Raw genomic sequence first — 25,830 nt, forward strand, 5'->3', positions numbered from 1 at the left:
ATTTCAGCCACCTCAGTGTGCACATGTCTGCAAGCACACAGAAAACATGTCTAATTATAGGGGCCTGACTGTGGGCTATAAGCTCAGAATGAAGTGAGGCTCTAATACTATTACGAATTTCTACGTGGTAAAATCAGTTACTATGAGATTCCACAGACAAGAAAAAGAGACACTGGTTCAAGCAAAAAAAAATTTTCTAATGTTGAAAAAACTAAGATTTTGGCATAAAAGCCACAGTGAAATGAGCATATGGGATAAATTTTGTCAGCAAAAAAAAATCTGTTAAAAAGCCCCTCAAACAGCCATGGATTTGATACAGTGGCTTATGTCCATCAATCTGATAATGACAAATGTTCCCTCCTTCTCCCTGTAATGGAGAAGGTCTAAGCACAATTGTTAGAGTTGTTCCTTGACACCAGCAAAAGAATGGAGTTCTGCTACAGTCATCTGTGCTCCGCTCTTCAACTAATGTTAAACTTGGGTTTCAGGGAATTATAGCCACTGAAAACAGCGCCCAAAATCTCAGGAAAATTTCTGACAAATGCGGACATCCCATACACAGGAAGACGGCCTTTGATTTGTTCACTAGAGGGTATCTACTGGGAGCCCACTGAATGCCTGTTAATTACGCTTGCCAAGTGCTGGAGAAAGGAAGGTGAGCTCACCATGGTGCCTGCTTTCATAACCCTATGAAAGGGGCAGAGACCTCCACAAATAGCTATAAAATAAGACAAGTGCTCTAATAGAGGATTACCAATAGTGCAAGAAAAACACAGATGAGGGTACTTAAGGGGAATTTGACCTTGAAAGATGAGTCAGCGTTTCCTAGTCAAATAAGGCAGGTGTATGAAGGGGGATATGGTGGCTCTTTCTAGGCAAAGGAATGGAGGTGTGTGTACCTGGGGCATCCAGGAACAGCGAGTGTGTAGCAGGGCTAAAGGAGAGGGAACATAGCATTGAGGCCAGAAAAGTAGGTTGGGCTAAGCTTTGAGAAGTCCTACAAGACAAGGACCATTTCTTTGGACTTTTTAATAAATTGATGATTAAAGAAGCTAGCAGTTGGAGATGTGTTTGTGATTATCCTGTTTTAAAGCCTTTAACTATTAAAATTAAAATTTATTAACTCCATATTCATCTTTCCAATCCATCTAATGTTGGTTTTGTTGTTGCCGTTTATTCTCTTTTTCTGAGAACTTCTTGGTCCATAATGTTTAAAAACATGATCTATCTAATAATCATTGGTTTTACATTACTTATATTACCTTAAAATTTCCACATAAATTGTGATATTTTTTAGTGTTCATTGTATATTATTATTTAATTTTTAAAAACCAGCCAGTGAGGACAAAGAAAAACCAGAATTCTCACTTTTTCTGGCAGGAATGTAAAAGGATACAGGCACTCTGGAAAGCAGATTGGTAGTTTCTTATGAAACTAAAGACGCAATTACCCTATGACCCAGCAATTATACTCCTGGGCGTTTATCTCATGGTTACGTTCACACAAAACCATGTAGACAAATGTTCAGAGCAGCTTCATCTGTAATAGCTCAAAACTCAAAACAACTCAAATGTCTTCCCAAGGGGTGAATGGATAAACAAACCGCGGTACACCCACACCATGAAATGCTGTTCAGAAACAAACAGGAATAAGCTATTGATACGTGCAAAGATCTGGATGGCTTTCAAGGAAACTACGCTGAGTGAAAAAATAAGTCAATTTAAAAAGGTTATATACTATATAATTCCATTTAAATAACATTCTTAAAGTGACAAAATTAGAGCGATGGAGAACAACTGAGTGGTTACCAGGGGCTGAGGAGTGGAGGACAGTGGGTGTGATTATAAAGGGGTAGCATGAGGAAGTCTCATGGTAATGAAATAGTTCTGCGTCTTGATTATGGTGGTGGTTACACAAATCTACACTTGATAAAACTGCATGGAACCACACACACACAAACACACACTTGCACACACACAGGAGTGCATGTAAAACCAGTTAAATCTGAATAAACTCTACAGACTGCACCAATGTCAATTTCCTAGTTTTGGTATTGTACTATAGTCATGCAAGATGTTATCACTGGGGAAACTAGGTGAAGAGGATACAAGTCTTCCCTGCACTTCTTTTTTTTCAACCTCCTGTGACTCTATAATTGTTTCAAAAACAAACAAACTTTTAAAACAAGCTAGCCAGGTCCTCCACATTGAAAACTTCAACAGCTATTTTTTAGTCATCTTTGTATTGACTCTATGATTCATTCAGCATTTGGGATTTTCTCATTCCTTTTAGAAATCCTGTATTTCTTTGCCCTCTACGACGTGATGCTTTTGTGATATCCTTTTGACCAATCTTGATATTTTAACTCTTTAATAGCTAGCATTCTAGAAATCTTTATCCTTGGCTCTGTTTTTTCTTCTCTACATGCCCTCCACGGATAACCCTATCTATTTGTGCCATCTTCTCTACTATGTTCTGAGAGTGTGTCTCATCTGTTCTCCCTCTGTTCTCAAAACACAGATACTGGCTGATCCTATCTACTTGTTAGGCCCTCCTGAACCTCAAACACTCTCTGTCTGAAACTGAATGCATATTCCTCCCAGAACAGAGATGTTTTTCTTCCTATATTATTCATCTCAGCAAATGGAAAACCAAAGTTCTCCAAGACATTTGCAAGTGAACCTTGGGTTGTATCCTAAATAATCTTCCCTCACCCATTACAGCCAATCATTTACGTTGTCCTGACTATTTTATCACCTAAAATCTTCACCTCTGTTTTCCCTTCTTCATTTCAGCCATCAGTGCCTAAGATCCTCACTTTCTCTCCACAGCTAGAGCTCTTCACAGTCTTATTACTAATCAATCACCTTTTTTTTTTTAAAACCACCTTCCCTAAACCTCAATCTAAAATTCAAAACTAACTCAAATTTTGTCTTTTGATCTCATTAATGAATTATGGTAGTCAGCACATTTTTATTTTTACAAATTCAATTTATCAATTGTTTCCTTAATGGCTTACTGATTTGTATCATGCTTAGAAAGGCTCTCCCCCTTAAAGAGTTTTAAACAGTCCGTAATCTTTTTGAATATTTATAGTTTCATTTTAAAAACGTGTACTTGCTCCACCTGCAATTTACTTTGGTATAAGATATAAGAGATGGGGAGCCAATTCAACTTTTTCTTTACAAGTGACTGGCCAGTTATCAACACAATTCACTGAATAAGTTCACTAATTTGAAATGACACTTACATACACTATAAATTCATATATATATATATATATATTTGAATCTCATTTTGGTCCTCCTATTACTACATCAGGCCACACTGTTTCAATTACTGCAGCTTTAGAACACATTTTACTACTTGGAGAAAAGTCCCTGTTCCTCACTGTTCTAAGAAATGTCTTGGATATTCTTATATACTATAGTTTTCAGATAAATTTCCATTTAGTAAAGTAAATCTTATTTGCATTTATTAATATTCAAGTTAAAGATGAAACTAGGGAAAACAGACATCTTTGTCATCTGAAGCATTCCTTTTAGAGTACAGTGTTTGTCTTATTTACCTAAATGAGAATAAACAACTTAGAGTCTCCCCGTGTTGGAATTCAAGCTCCACAAGGGCAGGACTTTTTGTTTTGTTCTCTGCTATATTCCCAGTTTCTAGAACACTTTCTGGCACAGTAGAAGCACAAAACCTATTTGTTGAAAAACTGAACAAATGAACACATAAATTATCCTATTATTTAGGCAATAGAAAGCCATTATAAATAATTAAGGTACACAAACTGTGTAATTAGATGTCTAGTTAGGAAAGACTGCTTTGATCATGGAGAGAAGGCTGCATTAGAGTAGGCAGAGCACTTAAAGAGGCAATTGCTACAGTCCAGGATACAGCTCATGAAACCTTTCAAAGGGGGAATCAGTAGGTCTTGATGAGCAACTAGATGCAGAGAATAAGTAAAACGAAAGGACTAAGGTTAACTAAGGTTACTGTCTTGGATTACTAAAGTGATAATAGATAACAGAGGGAGGGTATGGAAGAGTAGTGGGTGTTTTTAGTGGTGGAGTAGGGGAATGAGGCAATGAATTCAGTTTAGAGCATCCTAAGTTTGAGACATGTAAGGGATACCCAAGTGAAAATATCCCTTTTGGAGCTTAGTAGCAGATGGGTGAATTAAATCCAGGCTGGCCTGGTAATAAGCCATCTTCTTAAATATAACTTTATATTATATTATTTTATTAAACACAAATTAGCTCCTCCTCTGAAAAACAGATAACTTAAATGGGATTTTAAGACAGAAACAGTCTTAAAAGAGGCTTAAATATAGTGTGCAAGTGTGCAATACAGTGTACACTGTACAAGGCAAGTTCAGAGAACTGTATAGTCACCTACAGGGTCCTTAAGTACTATATGGAGGAGCAAAGACTGGAATACAGCATGTATATAAAGTGTGAGCATGAATATAAGCATCATGTACATGTGTGGAAATACGTGTGTGTATGTGTGTATGCATATAAATGTGTGTGTATATTTGTGTGTGTGTGTGTACAAATGTATGTATGTACACACACATATATAAATAAAGGTATCAGAGTGTTCGAGAATGAATCTCGAACCTAGTTTTTCAGGTTATGGCAGAGGAGATAACAGTATTGTTTCAGCCACCTAAGAACTTGGCCAACTAAAAATTTAATGCATGAAAGATCCTTCAACAGAGAATAGAGGCATTTTTATATTTAGCTGTAGTCTTCATCACCAAAAAGGCACCTAATGAATTCCAGGTCTAATGTTCAAATTGCTCTAGAAAAAGTATGAGTCCACGTAAAACAGTACCTTGTTCTGATGATTTATCTTGACCGTCGTACTCACTGATTTCTCTATTATTTTTCTGTTAACACTTTGACCCTGCCTCTCGGAGTTGACCTTTCTTGATAAGATTGTTAGTTTCTACCAGATATGACTTCACTGCTCCATCCCCACCACACACATATTCAGACAATGATCCTCCCACCTTGGCCCAGGCCCTCAGAACCATCTATCCCAGTGCAGCCCCTGCTCCCCCAGATAAATAAAAGAGTGCACTAGAGCTTGACTTTTGAGAGGGAACAAATTTTAAACAATAAAAGAGACCTAGAGCCTTTTTCTTCTCAAAGCATTACATTTCACATTCACAATCTCAGCTCATAAAGTTATCAACAAGTGTGATTTCAGGGTATTGGCACTGATTATACGTCTTCATATTAGTACATCTTAAAATGGGGAGTAATAGTCTAGAAAACAGAGATTACATGTGCAACACAAAAATATAAGTTACATGAGGGGAGGGATTTTTCAATTCCAGCATCTAGAACAGTGTTTGGCACATAGTAAGTGCTCAATAAATATTTGTCAACCTAATAACTAAATTCAAAAGAGCATTTTGTGGTTTGTTGGAGCATGTATGTAAATCACACCGCTCTGTCTTGAATAGAAGCTGAGCAGCAAAGATTCTACTGGCAATACCCAACTCCAGAATGGGAAAAAGTGGTCTGTGTAACCAGGGGCATTGGACTAAGGGTCAGAACACCACACCCTTAGATTTAGGATTTAAGGCATGTCGCTTGCTCATTTTTGAACTTCAGTCTCCTTACTTGTAAAATAACAAGACAGTTCCTAGAGTCACTATGAGAATTAAACCAATGAATACCCATGAAATGCTTTCTAAATGAAGTGCTCTACGGTAAAAAAAGAAAAGAAAAGAAAAGAATAACTGCTTTAGTCTTTCTGTGCTTCCAACAGACGTAGTTGCCCACAATTCCCACTAGGATGACAGCTTTAACTATCCTTAAGTGATTGTTCCCTAAATATTTGCCACATGTGATTTATATGGATTAATATCCTCACTATATAAATAGAAATTTTAAGTTCATGTGAAAAAGATAAATATGGCTAGAGGAAAATGGGCAAAGGACATGAGCAATTAACTAAAAGAAAAAAATCAATAGCTATGTGAAAAAATGTTCAGTATGTGACAATTGCATGTTTGTAACACCTGTTAGATGCAAGCAGGGACCACCACTCTGCAAAGTAAACAGCCTCTCTTGGGCTTTCGCCTGGATCTCCAATGCTAGTGACTGTGCTCCTGACTTTCAAGATACCAGCCTCTTCATAGTCCTCTGCAGTATTATTCTCCAGAATGCCACAAGGGGGTAAGAAATCTTCTAAGAGGGGCCTGGTGTTAGTTGGTTTCCCTTCAATTCAGCAATTATGTACTGAGCACAAGATAAGGCACTAAGATGTTAAGAGAGGTCCAATTATGTGGAAAGCCATCTCCAACATAGGAAATAAAACCTGGACTTCCCTGTGGCTCAGTGGTTAAGAATCCACCTGCCAATGCAGGGAACACGGGTTCAATCCCTGGTCCGGGAAGATCCCACATGCTGCGGAGCAACTAAGCCCGTGTGCCACAACTACTGAGGCTGCGTGCTGCAACTACTGAAGCCTGTGTGCCTAGAGCCCATGCTCTGCAACAAGAGAAGCCACTGCAATCAGAAGCCCGTGCACCGCAACGAAGAGTAGCCCCCACTCGCAGCAACAAAGACCCAATGCAGCCAAAAAAAAAAAAAAGAACAATAAAAAAAAAAAAAAGAAATAAAACCTAACAGGTGACAGGGACATTCATAACTCCAATACAAGGAAGACAGTGCATCCTGGGCGGGACAGGAGAGTTCTGCCCCCTGATAAGTCATATTTAAGACTCAAACTTTCTCAGCCTCCATTTCCTCATTTATTATAAAATGGGGTTAACAATACTACCTTACTCGTGAGGCTGTTATAAAATTAATCAAAATAATGTGTATAAAGTATTTAGCACAGTATCAGGCAGAGAGAGAGCTTTCAATAAATGTTAGCTCTTTTCTTTAGCATTATTATTATTATTATTATTAAATGACATAACAAAATAGTGTAATGTTATACTGAGTAATAGGTTCTAATGGACAGGTACATAGTGCTATAAGAGCATATGGGAGAAAGATTTTAATCCTAACTGCAGAATGGGAGTGGTGGTATGGATCTGGAAAGATCTCATGAAGGAAGTCAAAGCTGAAACAGGTGATGAGGGATGAGCAGGAATTCGACAAGGAAAACTAAGGGGGCAAGGCTTACTCCAGACCACAGGAGCAGAGGGCATTGCTAAGAAACTGCAAGAGGTATAGTGTCCAAGGTGATGGCCACATGTGGAGGTACAGGGGTGTGGTCCAATGATCCATCGTTACTATTCCCTCTAGGGAACAGGGGGCCACGCATGGTCAGCCCTACCAGTGGCATCTGAAAACACCCGAGTTCATGCTAATTGACTCAATGGGGGGACTTGGTAAAGTAAAAATGACTCTTTTCCAGCCCTACCTACTGAGGTGTAAACCAAGGTCTGGAGAGAAGAAACCTGCTACTCAGAGCTAACACTGATTAAGTATTTACTATCTCCCAGGTACTGAACACTTAACGTGAATGAGCTGATTTAGTTTCCCCGACAATCCTACATGGTGGATCCTAGAATCCTTGTTTGCCATCGGGTCATCGAGGGTATAGAAAAGTGGAGCACCTTGCCTAAGGTCATGCAGATGACAAGTGACGGACATGGGATTCAAACCCAGGTACGCTCTCTACAGAGTCTGTATTTACTACTAAGCTATCCCCATTTGTGCAGAGGAAATAAGCACTCTGAACAGGGAACCAGAGGACTAGGTTCTAGTCAAGATCTGCCGCTAAATAGCTGCGTATGACTTCAGAAAGTCTCTTCACTCTCTGGTCAGGCTTCTTCGGTTATAACATGGAGGCCACGAGTAAACTACACTTATAGTCCCTTCTGCCTCAAATAATTTTTATCACACTCTAGGGTACAACTCTGACAACTGATACACAAAACAGCTTCTTGGGGAAATGCAGACTCTTTCCACAAACCCTCAGAGCTTTATGTGGGAGTCCCATGGGCAAGCAACTCATCCAGGAGCATGCTTCCAGTCAAGGTGGGAGATATGAACACTCTACTCTGGTCATTACAGGTGTTTGACATGAAATCTCTGTCTGCAGGACTGGAAAGCTCTATATGTCCCACCAGCCACCAAGGGCCCCTTCATTTCCATCGAGTTCTGCGATACTAGATCCCAGATAAATTCCTTTTAACAAGGACATTTAAACTATATGCAAGATGTATTGGGGTCCAGCCAGACCTCCATCCAAATTCTGAACCTGCTGCTCTGTGAGCTTAGGCAAATTACCGAACCTTCCCGTCACAGCTATCCTATTTATAAAAGATAGTACTAACTCAAGGGTCATGGTGAGGATTAAATGAAACAATATGTGTCATGAGATTAGCACAATGCTTGGTGCATAGCACAGTCTCAATAAATTACAGCTTAAAAAAAATCAACCTAAAACAAACCCTACACTACTGCTGTGAACTCGCCAAAGGTGTAAAATGCGTTACGCTTTCTCAAACCCTATAGGTACAAAACCTAAACTCTTTCCCTCAAAACCTCTTTGTCCTGTCTTCTCCCTCGACCACCTAGTGGCTCAATTCCGAATGAAAGAGACTCACAGACAGAAAACAAACTTATGATTACCAAGGGGGAAAGAGGGGTTAGGGGAGGGATAAATTAGGAGGCTGGGGTTAACATATACACACTGCTATGTATAAAACAGATAATCAACAAGGACCTACTGTATAGCGCAGGGAACTATACTCAATATTATGTAATAACCTATAAGGGAAAAGAATCTGGAAAAGAATATATATGTGTGCATGTGTGTGTTTGTATATATACATACGCTGTGCTGCACACCTGAAACTTACACGATATTGTAAATCAACTATACTTCAATAAAAAAACTTTTAAAAAATCTAGAAGTAGTCCAAGACGCTTCCCTCTTATTTCCACCCCCAGTACACACTCAAACACACCCACACAGTCACCAAGTCATGCAGATCCCATCCCACCAACACCTCCTGGATCTGGTCCACCTTCTCCATCACCACTCCCCTCTGCCTCACTGCTTCTCTGCTTCTTTCTTCATCTGTTGCTCCAAACATGTCTCCCTGCCTCTAATCTCGCTTCTCCAGGGTAATCATCTTCAAATGCAAACTGGCTGTCTTCCCCGCTAAGCTTGAGAACCACCCCCCGCCACGAGCTCTAGGGGTCAGGTTTGAACTCAGGTTTAGCCCACAGGAGGGGCCCTGCATGATGAGCCGCTGCCTCTAGTTTCACCTCCGCTACAGCCCCCGACATGCTTCACTCCAGTCACTCACAATGGCCTCTCATTATACATCTTCCTGACTACCGACCTGATGGAAAGTCCTCTTCCCTTCTTCTTGCTGGCCATTACTCATTCTTCAAAAGAATGCATCAATGTCACCTTCAGGTGGCCCTGCCTGATCCTTGTCCCCATCTAATATAAATGTTCACCCTGTGCTATCTCTCTACCTCTCCACCTAGACTACAAGCTCCCTGAGGGTAGCAGCTCTCTGTCCCTGTCTGATCTCATTCCCAGCCCTAGGAGCAAATGACATACAGCAAGCACTCAGGACCGGCTCGCTGAATTCCTCCCAGTCGATTCCAGTGTTGGAATCCTGGCAGGAGAATTACCGTGTGGTCCATGCACACGCTTATCTTACCCAGTCTCCTTCGATGTCAGTCTGCCTCGGGAAGATCACACACAGGCCAAACTGATACCCACCAAACCCTCAGAGCGCTCATCTGGACCACCGATCCGGGCATGAACAATTTCCTTCTTAAGACCACCAGCCATTCCTATCTCAAGTCAGGCCTGGGAAATGCTCAAGTGCCGCCTCCTAACATCCAGAGGGAAGCAATGGCAGGTGAGTCAGGATATCCAACATTTAATATTGAAGGTACATTCATTAGCCTCTTGCCTGTGGACAGGGCCTAGGTCCTACTCACCTTTGTATTCTCAGCAATGCTTCACAAGATAGTAGGTGCCCAAAATACGTGACATATGAACCTTTAACTTTTGATAGTGCTAGAATTCTGGATCTATTGAATTTAGACACCATTACATGTATTTTGAATGATTTCCTTAATTAATCTACAATCTCTTTTACTCATCTTTGTAATCTCAGAGTCTAGCGTGGTGTCTCAAGCACAGTAGCCACACAATCAGCTTTTGCTGAATTGCACTGAATCGTCAAAGGAGCTGGTGACAAGACAGACGGACCACAGTCATCTTGCCAGTCATGGGAGCCACTCCACTCATTCAAGAGAGGCGACCAGAAGAATTCCTCCTCTTATACGGACAGTCCACCACTCCCTGTTAGTCTTGAGGGCAAGAGGACCTGGACAGTGGGCCTTGGCATCTCCTACCTTGTATGTACCAGGTCACATTGTGTACTGAAGACCAGTGTATGAGAATAAGTACATGCTTCAATGTAGGTGCAGATTAAAACTCGTACCAACATCTGTATGGTCAGGATGATATTCTAGGTTAACCACTGGCCAACTTGCTCTAGTTGTGCCACACTGGGTGCCAGTATTCCTGGATGGAGGCCACCTGGTGCAGGTGTATTAAAACAAGTCCCTAACCAGAAGGTGGGAAATTATTACCTCTGGCCACACCTCTGCCAGCAACTTGGGGGTTAGCAGCTCTAAACCGCCCTCTTCCCATCTGTAAATAAAGGTAGTGTCTACCAAAGCAAAGGTGCTCTGAACACTATGACATGCTTTACATACATGTTCCCTGTGTGCATGCGTAAGCAGTCCCTGGCTTGGCTGTCCCTGCCCTGGTTTGGAGATAGCACAGCTGCTCCCCCAAGCCTACCTCCCTCTCTCCAGAAGCCCTGGGAGCAGAGAGTAGAGGCGATGGGATAAGGGTCATTTTCTGTTTGCATGAGCCTTCTGCCCTGTAGCCCCTGACTGCACTTCAGGATGTACTTAAGCAGCCCTGTTTTGTTCCCATGGAGACAGGAAGCTCTGCTTCTCTTCAAGCCTAAACTAATGGTTTTCATCAAATCCCATTTCCTCTGAGACAAGTAAAAATGCTACAAAGCTTCTATCCACACTTCCTGTTTAAATACACTGAAACTGACGAACAGACCTCTGAGCCCTCCTCCCACCTAGGCCCATGCCCCTGGGACAGGTGCAACCATCACTTCCACACCTGGTGGGCCATAAGCACCGGTATGGGCTGCCTGCCCCCACTCACCAGACTCTCCTTCACTTGCCCGGCAGAGGGGTTCCTCCTTCCATTGCCTTCTCCCTGCTTTAGGAAACCTCGGTACCTAATGTTCAAACTGCCTGCAGGTCACTGGGAACATGTATCCCAGAGATAAAACCTTCAGAGCTTTTCCCTGGCTTATGAGTGCAGCTCCCAAGCAACCTCTTACTCAAAGGAGAACGCCTCTATCCCCTCCAGGGGCATGTGAGAACCAGACAAAGCAGGAGAGAGAGCCCATGCCCCCCCCACCCCACCCCCACAGCCCTGTACACAGAACTAGCTGCTGCCGAACCCTCTGCAGACACCAGTGAAACCCAATACATGTTGAGCATCAGAACGAGAAAAAGAAACCAGGACAGAAATATTCCAACCCCGGCCTGTAAGGCCCCTATTGTTAACACTCTTTGAAATGTTGGAATTTATTCACACCAGCTGTTCCCAGCTGCTGCTATCACTTCCTAGGCTTCTCCAGGAGTGCTAAGGAGGCACATGCCATGCAGTTCTGTTTCATCTCCCAGCCTGAGGAGGCCGCCTCCCGGTCAGAGAGGAACTGATGGCCTCGCGGCAGGTTCAAGCCCAACATCACAGGCTGCTACTCAGATGATAGCCACCTGCACCTAACAGGCAGAGTAAACGAACATCGATAATATCAAAGGGTGTAAGAGCTGACGGCTACTCCATGCCAGACCTGGGCTAGGCTTCTGCCTGGGAGAGGGCTATGGCTATCCCATTTCACAGAGGAGGAAGCAGGCTCAGAGTAACTTGTCCAAGTGCACGATGCTAACACGCGGCAGGGGTAGGATCTCACCCGTGACTGTCAGATGCCCAAGCTCCCATTTCCCCCAACCTCCCATGCTTTCCCACCCAGAGAAGCATGTAGGAGAATTCAAAGATGCAATTCCAAACTAGAGCTAGTCCATCAGAGTGGACACGGTCAGACAGGAATTGTGTTTCAGGGCAGTGCTCTGTCCCATTTCCAGCTCTGTTATGACACATCCTCAACCCACACTGGAACCTTATCTGGAATATCAATGACCTGTTATTCAATAGTGAGAATCTGACTTGAATTTTCTCAACTAAAACGTGGACAAGTAAGGACAAAGAATGTCGGATAAGATTATACAAACAAGAGATTATCCCCTCAGTAGAAATACAAGAAGAAAGAAGTCTATGGTCAGGTCCCTCCTGGGCAGTCATTGAGGTAGAGCAGGTGACTTGTAGCTATAGGCTATGTGGAGAGAATTACCTATTGAGCGTAAGGGATGTCAATAAATGCTCACTGAATGAGTACATACATAAGAAATCGCATTATGTCTTATGACTCTCCACTCAAGACATACACTATTAAGAACTTCTTCACACTGTCTCTTGTCCTTCCTTCATAACCATTTCACAAGTCACCCAAGGCTCTTAGTACCACAGAGTTGACTAATATGGCTGTTTCCTCCTTAATCCTCCTGTATCTGGTCTCTCTCCAGGCCAATCCTCCCCCGATGATGCTAGATGAATAGTCTTATACACTCCTTTCATCCTGCACTTTTCGTGTGTGTGCAGTAATTTTAAAATTTAATTTCTATTTTTCTCCAAGTCATGCATGTTGAGTTTTAAAGTCAAAAGTTTTTAAAGCTTGTAATGAAAAAATAGCAGCCCACTGCCTCACCCCTTCTCACCCCTGAATCTGACTCCCCAAGGCAACCATTTATAACTCTTTTACCTGGTTCTTCTAGTATCCGTTTCCAATTTTATAAATATTATACTTACACAACTGTTCTTTCTTGATATTTCACTTTTAGTTATCACTTAAGGACTTCCCCACTGTAGAACCTAAGATTTTAGTCTTTGACATTCCCTTCTCCTCCCCCATCTTTATTCTCCCCCATCCTCTTAAGGCAATTATAGCACCATAGGGGCTATCTCAAAATCCAGTGTGAACAATGTACGTCTGATTGACAGCTGAGCAGTATAGAGTACTTACTTTGCTTATATTACTTTAGTGGTAACACTTCTGTATTTTGTGGAATTAATTGCTTAGATTGGTGTGTGTGTGTGCAAATACATGTAAATATTTATATACTCATATACATAGTTTTAGAAAAACTTAAACTCTTGTAGGTAGAATAATACACATTGGGAAACATATTAATTTCATTGTTTTCTTAAACGTATTTTTAGAGCCCTCTGTCATCCTACTCAAATCTGAACTTGCTGCTCACTAGGCCTTCTGACAGTTATTATCCTTAAGTTCCCTTCATCATCATCCTGGAAATCTCCTTTCTTTCTCTCTAATGAATCCCTTGTTTCCATGGGTCTCGGGGTCCTTCTCTTTCTTCAATTAATTCTTTATTTTTAGTGACTCACATTCTCCAGTAACTTCTTCAGAGAAAGTGTCTCAAAATATTGCTATTCCATCCTCACAGATAATTGCTATTTGGGCTAGGTATAAACATTCTATCTTGGAAATTTTTTTCCAAAAAATTTTTTAGGAACTACTCTATCGGTTTCTAACTTTCAATGTCATGGAGCTGTCCAAAGCCATCCTAATTCCTGATTCTTTATAGATAAAATTCATCTCCTTACTAAGCACCAGAAGCTTCCAGAATATTATTTTACTCAGATGCTCTGAAATGTCATGGTTTATCTTGGTGTAGTCTCTTCTCAGCTGTTGTGTTGAGTGCTCAGTTGGCATTTTTATTATTAACTCACTTGTTCCCTTTTTTCTCCACACCCACCTCCCATCTCCTTGCCATACAAACAACCATTACACTATATTCAATGTATAGTTTTTATCTGAATGAATTTTTACGAACTGTATATTATGTGTACATGTATTTTTTAATTTATGTGGATGGTATTATACTGTTTCCTTCTTGTTTTCACTAAACTCTGTTTTAAACATGTACATGGTCTTTGTTGCTCCTGACTGTCACATAGTATGTCATCCAAGAGTTATGTCCACCTAACTACTCTCCTAGTTATAGGTACCCAGGTTGTCTCCAAGTCCCCACCATCAAAAACTAATGCTAGAAAGAATATCCTTGCACGTGTCTCAACCGATCTTTTAATCTGGCGGTATGAGTTTATTAGTTCTGAGAACATTTTTGGTATTTTTCTTTGTTAATTTCTTCCTTTCCATTTCCCTATTTTCTTTATGGAATTCTTATTAGTTCAATGTTGAACCAATCCTCTAATTTTCTTATTTCTGTTCTACTTTCTGGGTGATTTCATCAACTTTATAATCCAACCGTTTACTATTTATTTTTATTACACTTTAATATATTTACATTAATTAATTTTACATTAATATAAATTTTACACTAATTATTTTACATTAATTTCCAAGAGCTCTTCTTAACTGCTAAATGTTCTCTTTTTTTATAGCAATCTGCCGCCTTGTAGATAAAATAATTTCTCTTCTATCTCTGTTGATATCAATTATACTTTTAAAAAGTTATCTTCCGCTCCCTGCATTGTTCATGTTCCCTCAAGTTCCTTTTTCCTATTTATTATTTTGATTTTGTCTTTTGTGTTGGACCTTTTCTTTGAATGCTGATGACCCCTAGCTGTGTGTTTATATTTAAGAGCAAAGCACAAAAGGCTTACTGGAAATTCCTGCAGGAATGGTTGGGGCTTGTAGAATGCTGGGTGTAGTGGTTTGACTGGTGGCCCCCTCCCCCAAAGATAGGTCCACATCCTAATTCCTGGAACCTGTGCATGTTCCCTTATTTGGAAAAAGGATATTTGCAGATGTAACTAAGTTAAGGATCTTGAGATGAAGAGGTCATCCTGGATTATCCAGGTGACCCTAAATCCAATGTCAAGTGTCCTCATAAGAGAGAGGCAAAGGGAGATTCTAGACAGAAGAGAAGGAGGCAACTTGACCATGGAGGCAGAGACTGGAGTGACACAGCCACAGCCAAGGAATGCCTGGAGCCACCAGAGGCTAGAAGAGGAAGCAAAGAAATTCTCCCGTGGAGCCCTTGGAGGTAGCATGGCCCTGCCAGATTTTGGACCTCTAGCCTCCAGAACTATGAGACAATTTCTCTCACACTTTTAAGCCACCTAGTTTGTGGTAATTTGTTGGGGCAGCCTCAGGAAACTAATATGGTGAGCCTCACTGAAGGTGAGGGATGGGACCATTTCTCTGATTACCCTCAAATATCAGGATACGGACATCTTTTCTCTTCAGATGGGTAGTTCCCCCATAGGGGAAGGCTGTGAACTCCACCACATTGCTACATTTTTGAGAGCCAAGCAGAAGTGGGCTGGGAGCATGACGTTCAGTTTGTGGACTTTCATGTAACACTCCCGTTTTCAGTACAGAATATCAACCCCACCCTGATGTTACTATTCCACGCTTCTCTGGTTCAGCCTCCTCAGAGAGGAAGTCTTCTAACTTTGGCTGGTGGCGGGGGGGGTGGGGAGCGGGGGGGGTGCGGGGGTTGGGTGGGACAGGCACCTGTGAGCAGTGTCTGGGGGAAGAGATCTAAGGTACCGGGGAGAATGCATCTAGGAACTGGGAAAAATCCTCTTGTTCTAGAATCCCCCCCATACCCCAGCTTTTAGACATACCTGGTGCCTCAATTCATGAGCCTTTCTCTCATTTTGCTTTTTTCTTGGCATTCCTCGCTGGAGGCAGTGTAACCTCAGCTTTTCTTGCCACTAGATTAGTTACCATTTACTGGCTTCAAAAGTTCTGTTGACATCTTTCATCTATTTTCATACCCTCTCCTGTTCTCTTTGTCACTGTGTCCTTTCAATATTTACTTCCTGTGTTAGTGGACTTATAAGAGATGTCCAACTTGGTTCAATCTGCCACGTTTAAAGAGAAGGACCACCTTATAAATTTCCATTTCAAGAATGTCTGCCATTCAGACAAGAGATTATGTTCAGTTTTGCTCAGAAAAATGAAAGCCTCTCTAAGGCCCTGTTTTAGCCCTCCTATTTTAGCCTTTCAATTCCCAAATGAAATTTCCACTCAAGTTAAATTTGGTTGCATTCTAGTCTCCTCACTCTCCATGACGAATCCCATTTCTTCATGTTTGCTTATGGTGTGGTGCTCAACTTCCTGGAATATTCACTCCCATATATTCTATTTTATTCTATTACATATTTTGTATCCCAAGCAAAATCCCAATCCTTTATGAAACCATTTCTGATAGCTTCAGACTATATAGATTTGTCCCTTCCCCCAAACAAATGAACTGTATCTTATATTAGTCAGTAAAAGAACTCCTGTTCCCTGTTTCAAGTGGTTGTGTTGTCTTCTCAGCAAAACGTAAGTTTCTTAAAGGCAGAAACCGTGCCTTATACTTTATGTGCTCTTTGTGATGGCATTGAACGTTCAGTACTTGTTAACTGATGTATACTAATTCAAGCCACAGATATGGAATCTGATGTCTGATACACAATAGAGTAAGAACCTTTTGAGGGTAAAGCCTGTTTCTTATTAAACATCATATGTCTATCAACCAGCACAGTGTTTGACACAGAAGGTCTCTGCTGAGTGACAGAATGAAAGGATGGATGGATAAATGGACTTGCGTTAGCTACCATGTTCAAGGTTGTACCAGTCTAAAGACTTTTCAGTTCCTAAGAACACTAAAGATGATTAAAACAACGGTTCACGACTGCCTTCCCAGAATCTAGAACAGCTTTTAGCACATAGGGGCTGCCCAGTTGATGAAGGTTACATGAATGAATCCGCAAGGAGTCAGGAACACTAGTTTATCGTTAGAAAGGAGAGAGAGACATTTGGCTTACCCAGAAAGCACTCCCAGGACGAGGTTGAGAACAAAGAAGGATCCAATGATGATCAGTGGGATGAAGTACAGCCAATTCCAGGTGGCTCCTAAGGCATCATTGGTCTGAAAGGAAGAAAAATGGTTCCTTAATGCTTCATCAGAACCACCCGCCAGGTGAAGGCCTCTGTTCCTGCAGCACATTTAGGGTGATGAAAAAGCACAGTGCAATACGGTTAAACGCTGCCTCACTTCACTCCCAATTTAATGTGGTTGTAGATTAACTCATGTTCTCCATGTACGCTGTGAAGGGCACCGTGTCAGCCACACATAACATCCTGAATTGGAAGGGTCTAACACCCTCACTCGGCAGGTAACTGAACCCAGAAAGGTAAAATACTTTTCTAAGATCATGCAAATAATCACTGGTTTTACCGTGTTTGGTGATGTGGGTTCTAAGCCTTTGTACTCTAAACTGGGCAAGTTCTCAAACGACTGTGGCAGGCTGTGTCCATCACTGTATTCCAGGGATGCTGGCAAACACCTTGACAGGTTGCTTGGGAGAGATTAATGTCACCCACATCCTGCTCAGCTCGTGACCCTGGGCTCTGGCTTTCCTTCCTCCATCATAGTCCAATAGTACAGAGCTAGATCAGGCCTGGCCCTGGGAAGGCTCTGGTAAAAGAAGGAATAAATCTAGATTTGAAGAGTGATCCCTTGCGCTCTCTCTAATGTGAACACACAGTGAACTAAAAACCGCATGGAAACCCATATACTGGATTCTTATACCACAAGTGAGACGTAAGGCCCTTGAATGGTAGGGGGCTGAGGGAGGATTATACGACATGTCTTAGCCAAAAAAAAAAAAAAAAAAAACATAAAGCAACTCTCAGCAGGATGTCTCATTAAGGACCTTTAAACAGTTTTGGAGAATTCTGAAAAGTCCTAACACATGGACCTCTCAACTAAGCTTTGCCTTGACTGTCTCTCCTCACGATATCAACCCCAAATCTTCCTAACAAGTCCACCTGAATTGCATTTTACATATACAGGGCTTTGAATCCCCCCAATCCCACTCCACCCCTCACACACAAACTTTAATACCTCTTTGAAACTCAAAAGTTTCTGCAAAGATATTTTATTCCCAATTCACTGGAGAAACAAGGCCATCCAAATCCAACGCCATGCCTAAAATTCGCAGCTAAATTAGTGAAATGCAGATCTGAACTCGGAATTTCTATTGCAAAGTGTTTCTTATCCCCGTGAGTTACCTTTTTCTCCCTCTCACTACTACCTTTGCAAACATATTTTGATTCATTGTCTTCCTGCTTCCCATGGACTTCTATGACATTCTATCTTGTTTTTCCCCAAATTATCTCATTTTCCTTCTGCCTCCCATTCAAATATGTCAGTCTATAAAATACAGCCTCCCACTAATCATGGCAGCTATCACTGTACAGTAGATTTTTCCATTAAAAAATAGCTTCTAAGGCAACCTCTTTCACCAAGCTCGTGTCTTTTTGTCTTGCCCCTATGCTGTTCAGAGAGATACGTTTGCAAATGAAGCAGAATAAAAGTTAAAAACAAACAAACACCTTCTGAACTGTATGAACAAAAGCAGAGACCTGCCAATTTCAGTGTATAAGATCTAGGCTCTTTGGTTCAACCAGGTCTGCTCAGTCAAATGTCAGCAGGGCAGATTCGGGTCAGACCGCAGAGAAAATTTCTCCTGATATCAGAAGGAAGATGCAGAAGAATTAGATGCCAAGGGCCACAGGGGGTTTGAATGGACATAGGAAGCTAGTTTTTCTGAGATAACTGAGACATGGTTCTTCCTGTGAGCTACAGGATGGACTGAATGATCTTTGTATAACTAGCTCTATCTTGATCCATGACTATAAATGCAACATTTTGTAAAGACTGGTTAGCGCGGATGGTTCACCGGTGGTGCTCCAGATCAACAAGTTTCATTCACCCCATGGCTCAGACAGTCAGCCCCACCCTGAGAGTTCTTCGGCAGCAAGAACTGAGTCTGCTCCCAGCACCCAGATCACGGCTCAGCTGCCAATACACATTTGTTGGTGTCAGCAATGGCAATGATGAAATTGTGACTTTGAATCTGTTTTTGGTCCCAGGAGTGACGGTGCTACGTTTTGAGGATGGCTAGAGCAACTTCGGTTGGGTGACTATTTGCCAGAGATGCTGCACAGTGAAGAACAATTCCCAAATTGTGTTCTCCTCGTTGCTAGCAATCTGTAAGATGTTCATGGGTTCTGTGGAAAATGAGCTTCTGGAACCAAAGAAACTGGGGAAACACAGCAGATTATATTTTCGTGTCAGCCTGTGAGAAGATCCACCAAAAAGGAACATTATTAACTTTATTTCCTCCATCATTTCTTACGCTTCCTTGATTACAAAACCTCCTTTTCAACGGCAATCTATTAACATATCAGGAAATACAGTCTGTGAAATACAGGGAGAGAAGGACTTCCCTCACAGGCCCCGAGTCTGGAATGTGCTTCCCAATTCTCTAAAATGCTGCTGATGCAGAGGGTCCTTTTACTCAGTGCGCTGCGAGAATGTTTTGGTTTCGCTTTAACCTACATTAAGGCAAGAGCCTCCACTGTCTGCTCATTTCTGTATCTGGCATCTGACAAAGTGTTTGGCACACATAGATGCTCAACCAATCAATAACTGACCACAATTTGAGTAAGATGATTCTCGTGTTTAAAATATGCCCAACAAAATTCATTCTGATATTCTCCCCAAGCTTTGTCTGAATTGCTTTAAAAGAAAAAACAAAAGTCATCCACCATGGTACTGGGTCCTGTTAGATGAGAAGAACAGAGGAGAAAGGGAAGAGAAGGAGAAAAAGAATATCTGGGAGGACCCCAGCACCAGCGGCTAGAGGGTTAATAACCCTAGGGGGTCATTAAGGATGACTGACAGCTTACAAGGTTCTTCTGGAGAAAGCAGCTTGACAGCTCCCCGAGATTATTCACAAACCTTTTAATAGACTTGCCCTACCCTCTCTACACCTTCCGCCTCTCCCTCCAGCTTCCTCTTCCCTCAGCCCCTCCCGTTCCTCCTCTCCAGGTGGCCTCACACCCCCACCTCCCATGCCTGTCAGTGGATCGATGACAAGGCCACCAGGACAGGGGAACACACCTCAGCAGGAAGTGGGCAAGCCCAGGACTTCATGCTTCCCTCCTCCAAAATGGCAAGGTTCTTTCTCATGCTGATTAGAGCCTTCAATCTCCTTCTGATTCATCGTTATTAAAACCTTAAAACTGTCCAGTGTAGGAGAGACAACTACTGAAGTGTCCTTTGAGATGAAAAAAGAAGAAAGTAATCGACAACTCTGAAGCCAGCAAGTGCCCTGATACCATATGAGGTGGGACTCAGGAGCGCCAAGCAGAAAGGTACCAGTTCAACTGCAGAGTTGTGACTGTGTTCCCTCTGGGGTGGGCATGTGTGTCTGTGACACCGCAGGACACGGGACAGAGGAGGGGCTGCCTGTGTGAGAGGGAGAGCCTCTCCCTTTCCTTCTGTCTCCCCTGTACCCCCTGCTTCTGTGACTCTCCCAAGCGCCTTGCCTGCGGGAGCATCACACTTCATTCTCCCTAGCAACTCTTCCTTCAGGGCCAGGGGACAGCTGTGCTAAGTCCTCTTTGCAAGATCCCGGGGAAGGAGACCTACAGCTTTCCAAACATGGTCCACTGGATTCTGGCCCCAGGAGAGCAGACCCTTCCCTGCCCAGACCGCTGTTGTGGAGCAGCTGAAGTGTAAACCAGCCCCTCACTGCAAAGACAGCTGCACACAGAGTACCAGCTTCCTCCTCCCCACCATTCATGGAACACCCGCTCCGTGGCAGGCAGTACATGAGAGCGCTTTTCTTCGGGCAACGTCCTCTTATTTAAGATGCTGATTCTCCTCCCACCGACCCAGTCAAGCCCCTAGACTTGGCAAGCAGGCTACCCTCCATCTCTCTCACCTGCTGATTCCCTGAGTGACACACACACACGCGCACACGTGCGCAGGATGGGGCTGATGACAGAGAAAGCGGTCGGGGGTGGCGGCCCACCCTGCACAGGGAGTGCTCAGCGGGTACCAGCCCTGACACAGTGGGAATGTGTTCCTTTGGGAACCTGCCTGACTGGGGGTGGTGAGTGCACCCACTCCCTGCGTAAACAGGCACACATGGCAATTATCACATTAATCTCCGGGTGATGGGGGAGATGGTGGAAGGCAGGGGTGGGAGGAGGACTGGTAAGAAGGATGGAGATGGAGATGACAAGAGGCAGGGGGTCCCTGCCCAGCCCTGGCCTGGGTTGCAAAGGCAGTACTATAGCTCCCATCCTTGGAAACAGGCCTCCATCAGGGTTCCACAAGGCTCTGCAGAAAACAGGCTGAAGGGCCTCCTCCTGGATGTCCACGCCTCTCACAGAGCAGCTCTGGCCAGGGAGGCTGAATGACATATAGCTGAGTGGGGAGGCTGAGTGAATTGCAACTGGGAAAAAAACGAGGATACTTATTCCAGGGTCCTTTCAGAGGGAAAAAAAAAAGGTCTCTCAGGTACACCTGCTTCCCAGGCTGGAGGTGGCGCCCGATGGCAAGCCCTGGCCTGGCCTGCCGCAGGCTCAGTCTGGGCACCATCGGCATCGTGGGCAGGATAATTCTTTGCAGTGGGAACTGCCAAAACACCTGGGGGCAAGAACTGGCTTCAGTTGCGAACTGCTGGCCTAGAGGCTCTGCCTCAAAGAGAGAGCTTTGGAACTGCCAAGTGAGCTCAGGTCAAGGGAGGGCTGCAGCAGCCACCCTGGGCTGTCAAAGAGGCCAGGCCATTCGTCTCAGCAAAAGCATCTGTCCTAGGCCTCTGCAGACCACCCCGGGGAGAGAAAATTCAGAGAGGGCAAGAGGTAGAGGAAATAAAGTTAACAGTGTTCCTTTTTGGTGGGTCTTCTCACAGGCTAACACAAAAATATAATAAGGAGGCCAAAGACGATTCAACTGCTTACCACCTCCCCTGAGGGAATGACGCCTGGGCATCCGGCACTGCCCAGCTGACTTGCCTCGCCTGGGCCCCTCACTTCATTCCAGCACCAAGCGTACAGCTCCTTTTCATCCCAAGGGACTTGGGACTCGGAGTCTATGTCTCAGAGCCTAAAGGCCATATTTTGTTCAACAAATTTGTGGACCATGTACTAGGCAACAGATATCCTCCTAGGTACTGGGGATAAATGATGAACAAAGCAGTCTCAGGTCCTGGCCTTCATGAACTAGTGTCATGGGGAGACCCACATTCAATAAGTGAGCTCACACATGCTGTGCGGCTTTAAACCGAGATGAGTGGGATGAAGGGACCACCAGGGAGCTGACCCACAGGTGCGTCTCATCTGGTCCAGGGGGTCAGGAAAGGATTTGCTGAAGCTTTCAGAGTAAAGAGTCACATGACAGTCTAAGAAACTACCTTGGCAGGAGGCAGCAGAGGTCAGAAAGGCAGAGAAAAGGTTTATCGTGGAGGTGAAAGAAAGAGGAGGAGAAGGTTAAGATTAAGAAGTCATAAACGACACAGTCATAAAAAACAAACTTATGGTTACCAAAGGGGAAAGGGGGGTGGGGAGGGATAAATTAGGAGTTTGGGATTACCATAGACACACTACTATATATAAAATAGATAACCAACAGGGACCTACTGTAGAGCACAGGGAACTCTACTCAATGTTTTGTGATGGCCTGTAAGGGAAAAAAATCTGAAAAAGAATGTGTGTATATATATATATATATATATATATATGTATATGTATATGTATATGTATATGTATATGTATATGTATATGTATATGTAACTGAATCACTGTGCTATTTACCTGAAACCAACACAACATTGTAAATCAACTACACTTCGATTAAAAAAAAAAAAGATTCAGGGCTTCCCTGGTGGTGCAGTGGTTGAGAGTTCGCCTGCTGATGCAGGGGACACGGGTTCGTGCCCCGGTCCGGGAAGATCCCATATGCCGTGGAGCGGCTGGGTCCATGAGCCATGGCCGCCGAGCCTGCGCGTCCGGGGCCTGTGCTCTGCAATGGGAGAGGCCACAACAGTGAGAGGCCCGCGTACCGCAAAAAAAAAAGTAATAAAAAATAAAAGATTCAGAAGTGTCAAGAGGTAGGGGACACGTGAGAAGAAAAACGAGGGCAGGGAATGCTCTCTGGGAATGAACTCCTGCCTTCCTGCGATAGCAGCCCCCGGGGCCCCGTGCGGATGTTGTACTGAAACATACACGAATCATAAGGGCACTCTTAGTGGATTTTTTCAAAACGTACATAACCGTGCAGCCAGCACCCAGATAACCCCAGGGCTTCCCTCACATCCCTTCCTAGGCACCATCTCCCTTCCCTCAAATGTAACGTTCTCCCGACTTCTATAACCATCAGTTATGTTGGCCTAATTGGAAAATCACATCTGAGCACCTCCCGGCATGTCCTGAGCCATCCCCGTTCCCTCTTTGCTCAGGGACTTATATTCAGAATAGCCCCCTCATACCCTGCCTCCTAGCCTCCCTCCCTGTCCGGCTCTCAGCAGCCTGGATGTGGCAGATTCTGTGCTGCCCCCATAAGGTCTCCTTTACCAGCAGGTGTACCCACCCCCCTCCCACCCCAGCAGCTCTGAGTGTTGGCTGCTAACGGCTCACACCTGGATCCTCCTGAGAAGTTGGCCCCTGGCTGACAGACCCTCCCCATCTGGGAGTTTATGCCTGTCCGAGGGGGACAGTGACCTGGAACCAATAACTCACCGATGCAGGGGTGTCAAGGGCCCAGCCCCTTCACCTCTGCATGGGACAACTTCTCTGGTGCAACTCACTGTGGAGCCGCCTGGGGGATAAGACTGAGGCTAAAACGTCTGCAACCACACCTTTGCCCAGTATTTTCTCCTGACTTATTCTACTTCCCTCCTATCGGTACAGGCTTCTCCCGAAAGCAGTCCATAAATAAATCATTGCCACAAAAATCTCTGTCCCAGAGACAGTTTATAGGGAATCTGACTTAAGCCACTAAATCCCTTTCTCATCAGATTTTTTTTTTTTTTTTTTTTTTCCCCGTACACGGGCCTCTCACTGTTGTGGCCTCTCCCGTTGCAGAGCACAGGCTCCGGACGCGCAGGCTCAGCAGCCATGGCTCACGGGCCCAGCCGCTCCGCGGCATGTGGGATCTTCCCGGACCGGGGCACGAACCCATGTCCCCTGCATCGGCAGTCGGACTCTCAACCACTGCGCCACCAGGGAAGCCCTCTCATCAGGGTTTTGACCAGCCTTACAAAGCAGGTCACATCCTGCCCCTGAGTCACACAGATAGATGGTGGATGGTGTTTCTAAGGGCTGAGTCACTGCCCTTTGACCACACCCACATTTTAGCGAAAGGACACAATGCCCACCCAGCATACCGCACAACCACTGGGCAAGTAAAGCTTGTGGATTTCTTGTATACCAGGAATGCTAGCCACAGTCTTGGAAGATTATGAGAACACACTGTCCAACCCACCAGTTGGTAGAAGAGGAAACCAAGGTCCAGGCGAGCAAAGTGAAGGGGTCCCAACCTAGAAGCACAGTGGGTCAACTTCTTGAGGACACTTGACTCTCCATATCTCGTTTGGTTCCAGATCTCTTAAAAGCAATCCTACCCATACTGTCTCCACCTTCTAGGGGAGAACCACATTCAAGAAGACAGCCAACACTAGGCTCCGGCAGCCAGAACATGAAAGCTGTCTTCCCAGTCCCCAGGCAAGAAAGAAGGGTGGGGGGAGCAGGGGAAAAGAGTGAGGACAGAGAGCCCCGAGTGCAACACAGCCACCTGCTGCCACCCAGCAAGGAGGCAGAACCTGTCAGTCCTGGAGGCAGGGCATTTCATTATGTCTCAGATCCCTGAGCATATCTAATGAATATGCTGTCTCCCCCACACCAACAAGCTCCAAAGGCAGCATCTGGCTTAGCCAGGGGCCTGTGACAAGTAATCAAGACTCTCTACGCATTCTGGCCCTCCCAAACCCTCCCGGACTTGATGGCCAGCAGCCACTTTCTCCACTTGCCTGGACTGCCAGTGACCGTCACTGATGCAGCAGTGCCTTAGTCCACATGCAAAGCACCTCCAGGAGGACTTCCTATTGGGCATTTCACCACCTATTCCTCCCCTTCTCTGACTAGTGGAAAAACAGAGCAGGACCAGTCAGCCAAAGAGGAGAACCAGAAAATAACAGCTCGCCCACCCTGGTCCACAGGCAGTAGCGTGATTCCAATGAGACCACCCTTGGGAGCTCTGCTCAGCATCATGGACCAGTAAGCACTGCCTCACTTTGGACGTGGGCGGTGAGCACCACTGGTGCTGGGCAGACAGGTATTGACGTGTCCGTGAAAATCCATCCACACGCCTGGGAAGAAGACTCGAGAATAAATGTCAAAGTGAGGGAGGATGAGTAGTGCCACATCTGACCAGGAAGGCTGCCGTGACGTTGTCCACGCCAAGTGAGAGCCTCAAAACCCACAGAGCTCGGAGCCCTGCTGTGCCTAAAAACTCTTTGGTTAAATCCTAATAATTCCAATATCACTGTTATGTGAGGTTTATCGTCACCTCCCTTTCTGAGCCCTGGCCCGGAAGCCCAAAATGGAGATGAGAGATACTTTCAAGATCTTTTAACTGTTGAAGCTGGGTTTGGGTTACACAGGGGCTCAATATTCTATTCTCTCTACTTGTGTGTATGCTTGAAAACTTCTACAATAGAGGGTTTAAATTTTTCCCCAAATAAAACTGTGTAGGTTATTTATATGGTTCAGGGTCATATGTGGATTTTATGATAACTGGGGGTGGGGGGTAGGCGGGGTAGAAA

General features: G+C 44.0%; 1 protein-coding gene across 1 annotated transcript in view; it reads right to left on the bottom strand.

Moving 5' to 3' along the window:
* CACNA1E (calcium voltage-gated channel subunit alpha1 E) overlaps positions 1–17,078 on the bottom strand; it is a gene marked incomplete at its 5' end in the record, with an annotated part of 141,418 nt that extends 124,340 nt beyond the window's left edge. Inside the window, one exon of the mRNA XM_027082654.1 lies at positions 16,975–17,078. Coding sequence (XP_026938455.1) covers positions 16,975–17,078 — 104 coding nt within the window. The remainder of the gene's footprint in view (positions 1–16,974) is intronic.
* Between the last annotated feature and the right edge of the window lie 8,752 nt (positions 17,079–25,830).

This window comes from Aethalodelphis obliquidens, unplaced genomic scaffold (genome assembly GCF_003676395.1).
Source record: "Aethalodelphis obliquidens isolate GAN/ISIS:26980383/991018 unplaced genomic scaffold, ASM367639v1 scaffold48, whole genome shotgun sequence".
NCBI lineage: Eukaryota > Metazoa > Chordata > Mammalia > Artiodactyla > Delphinidae > Aethalodelphis > Aethalodelphis obliquidens.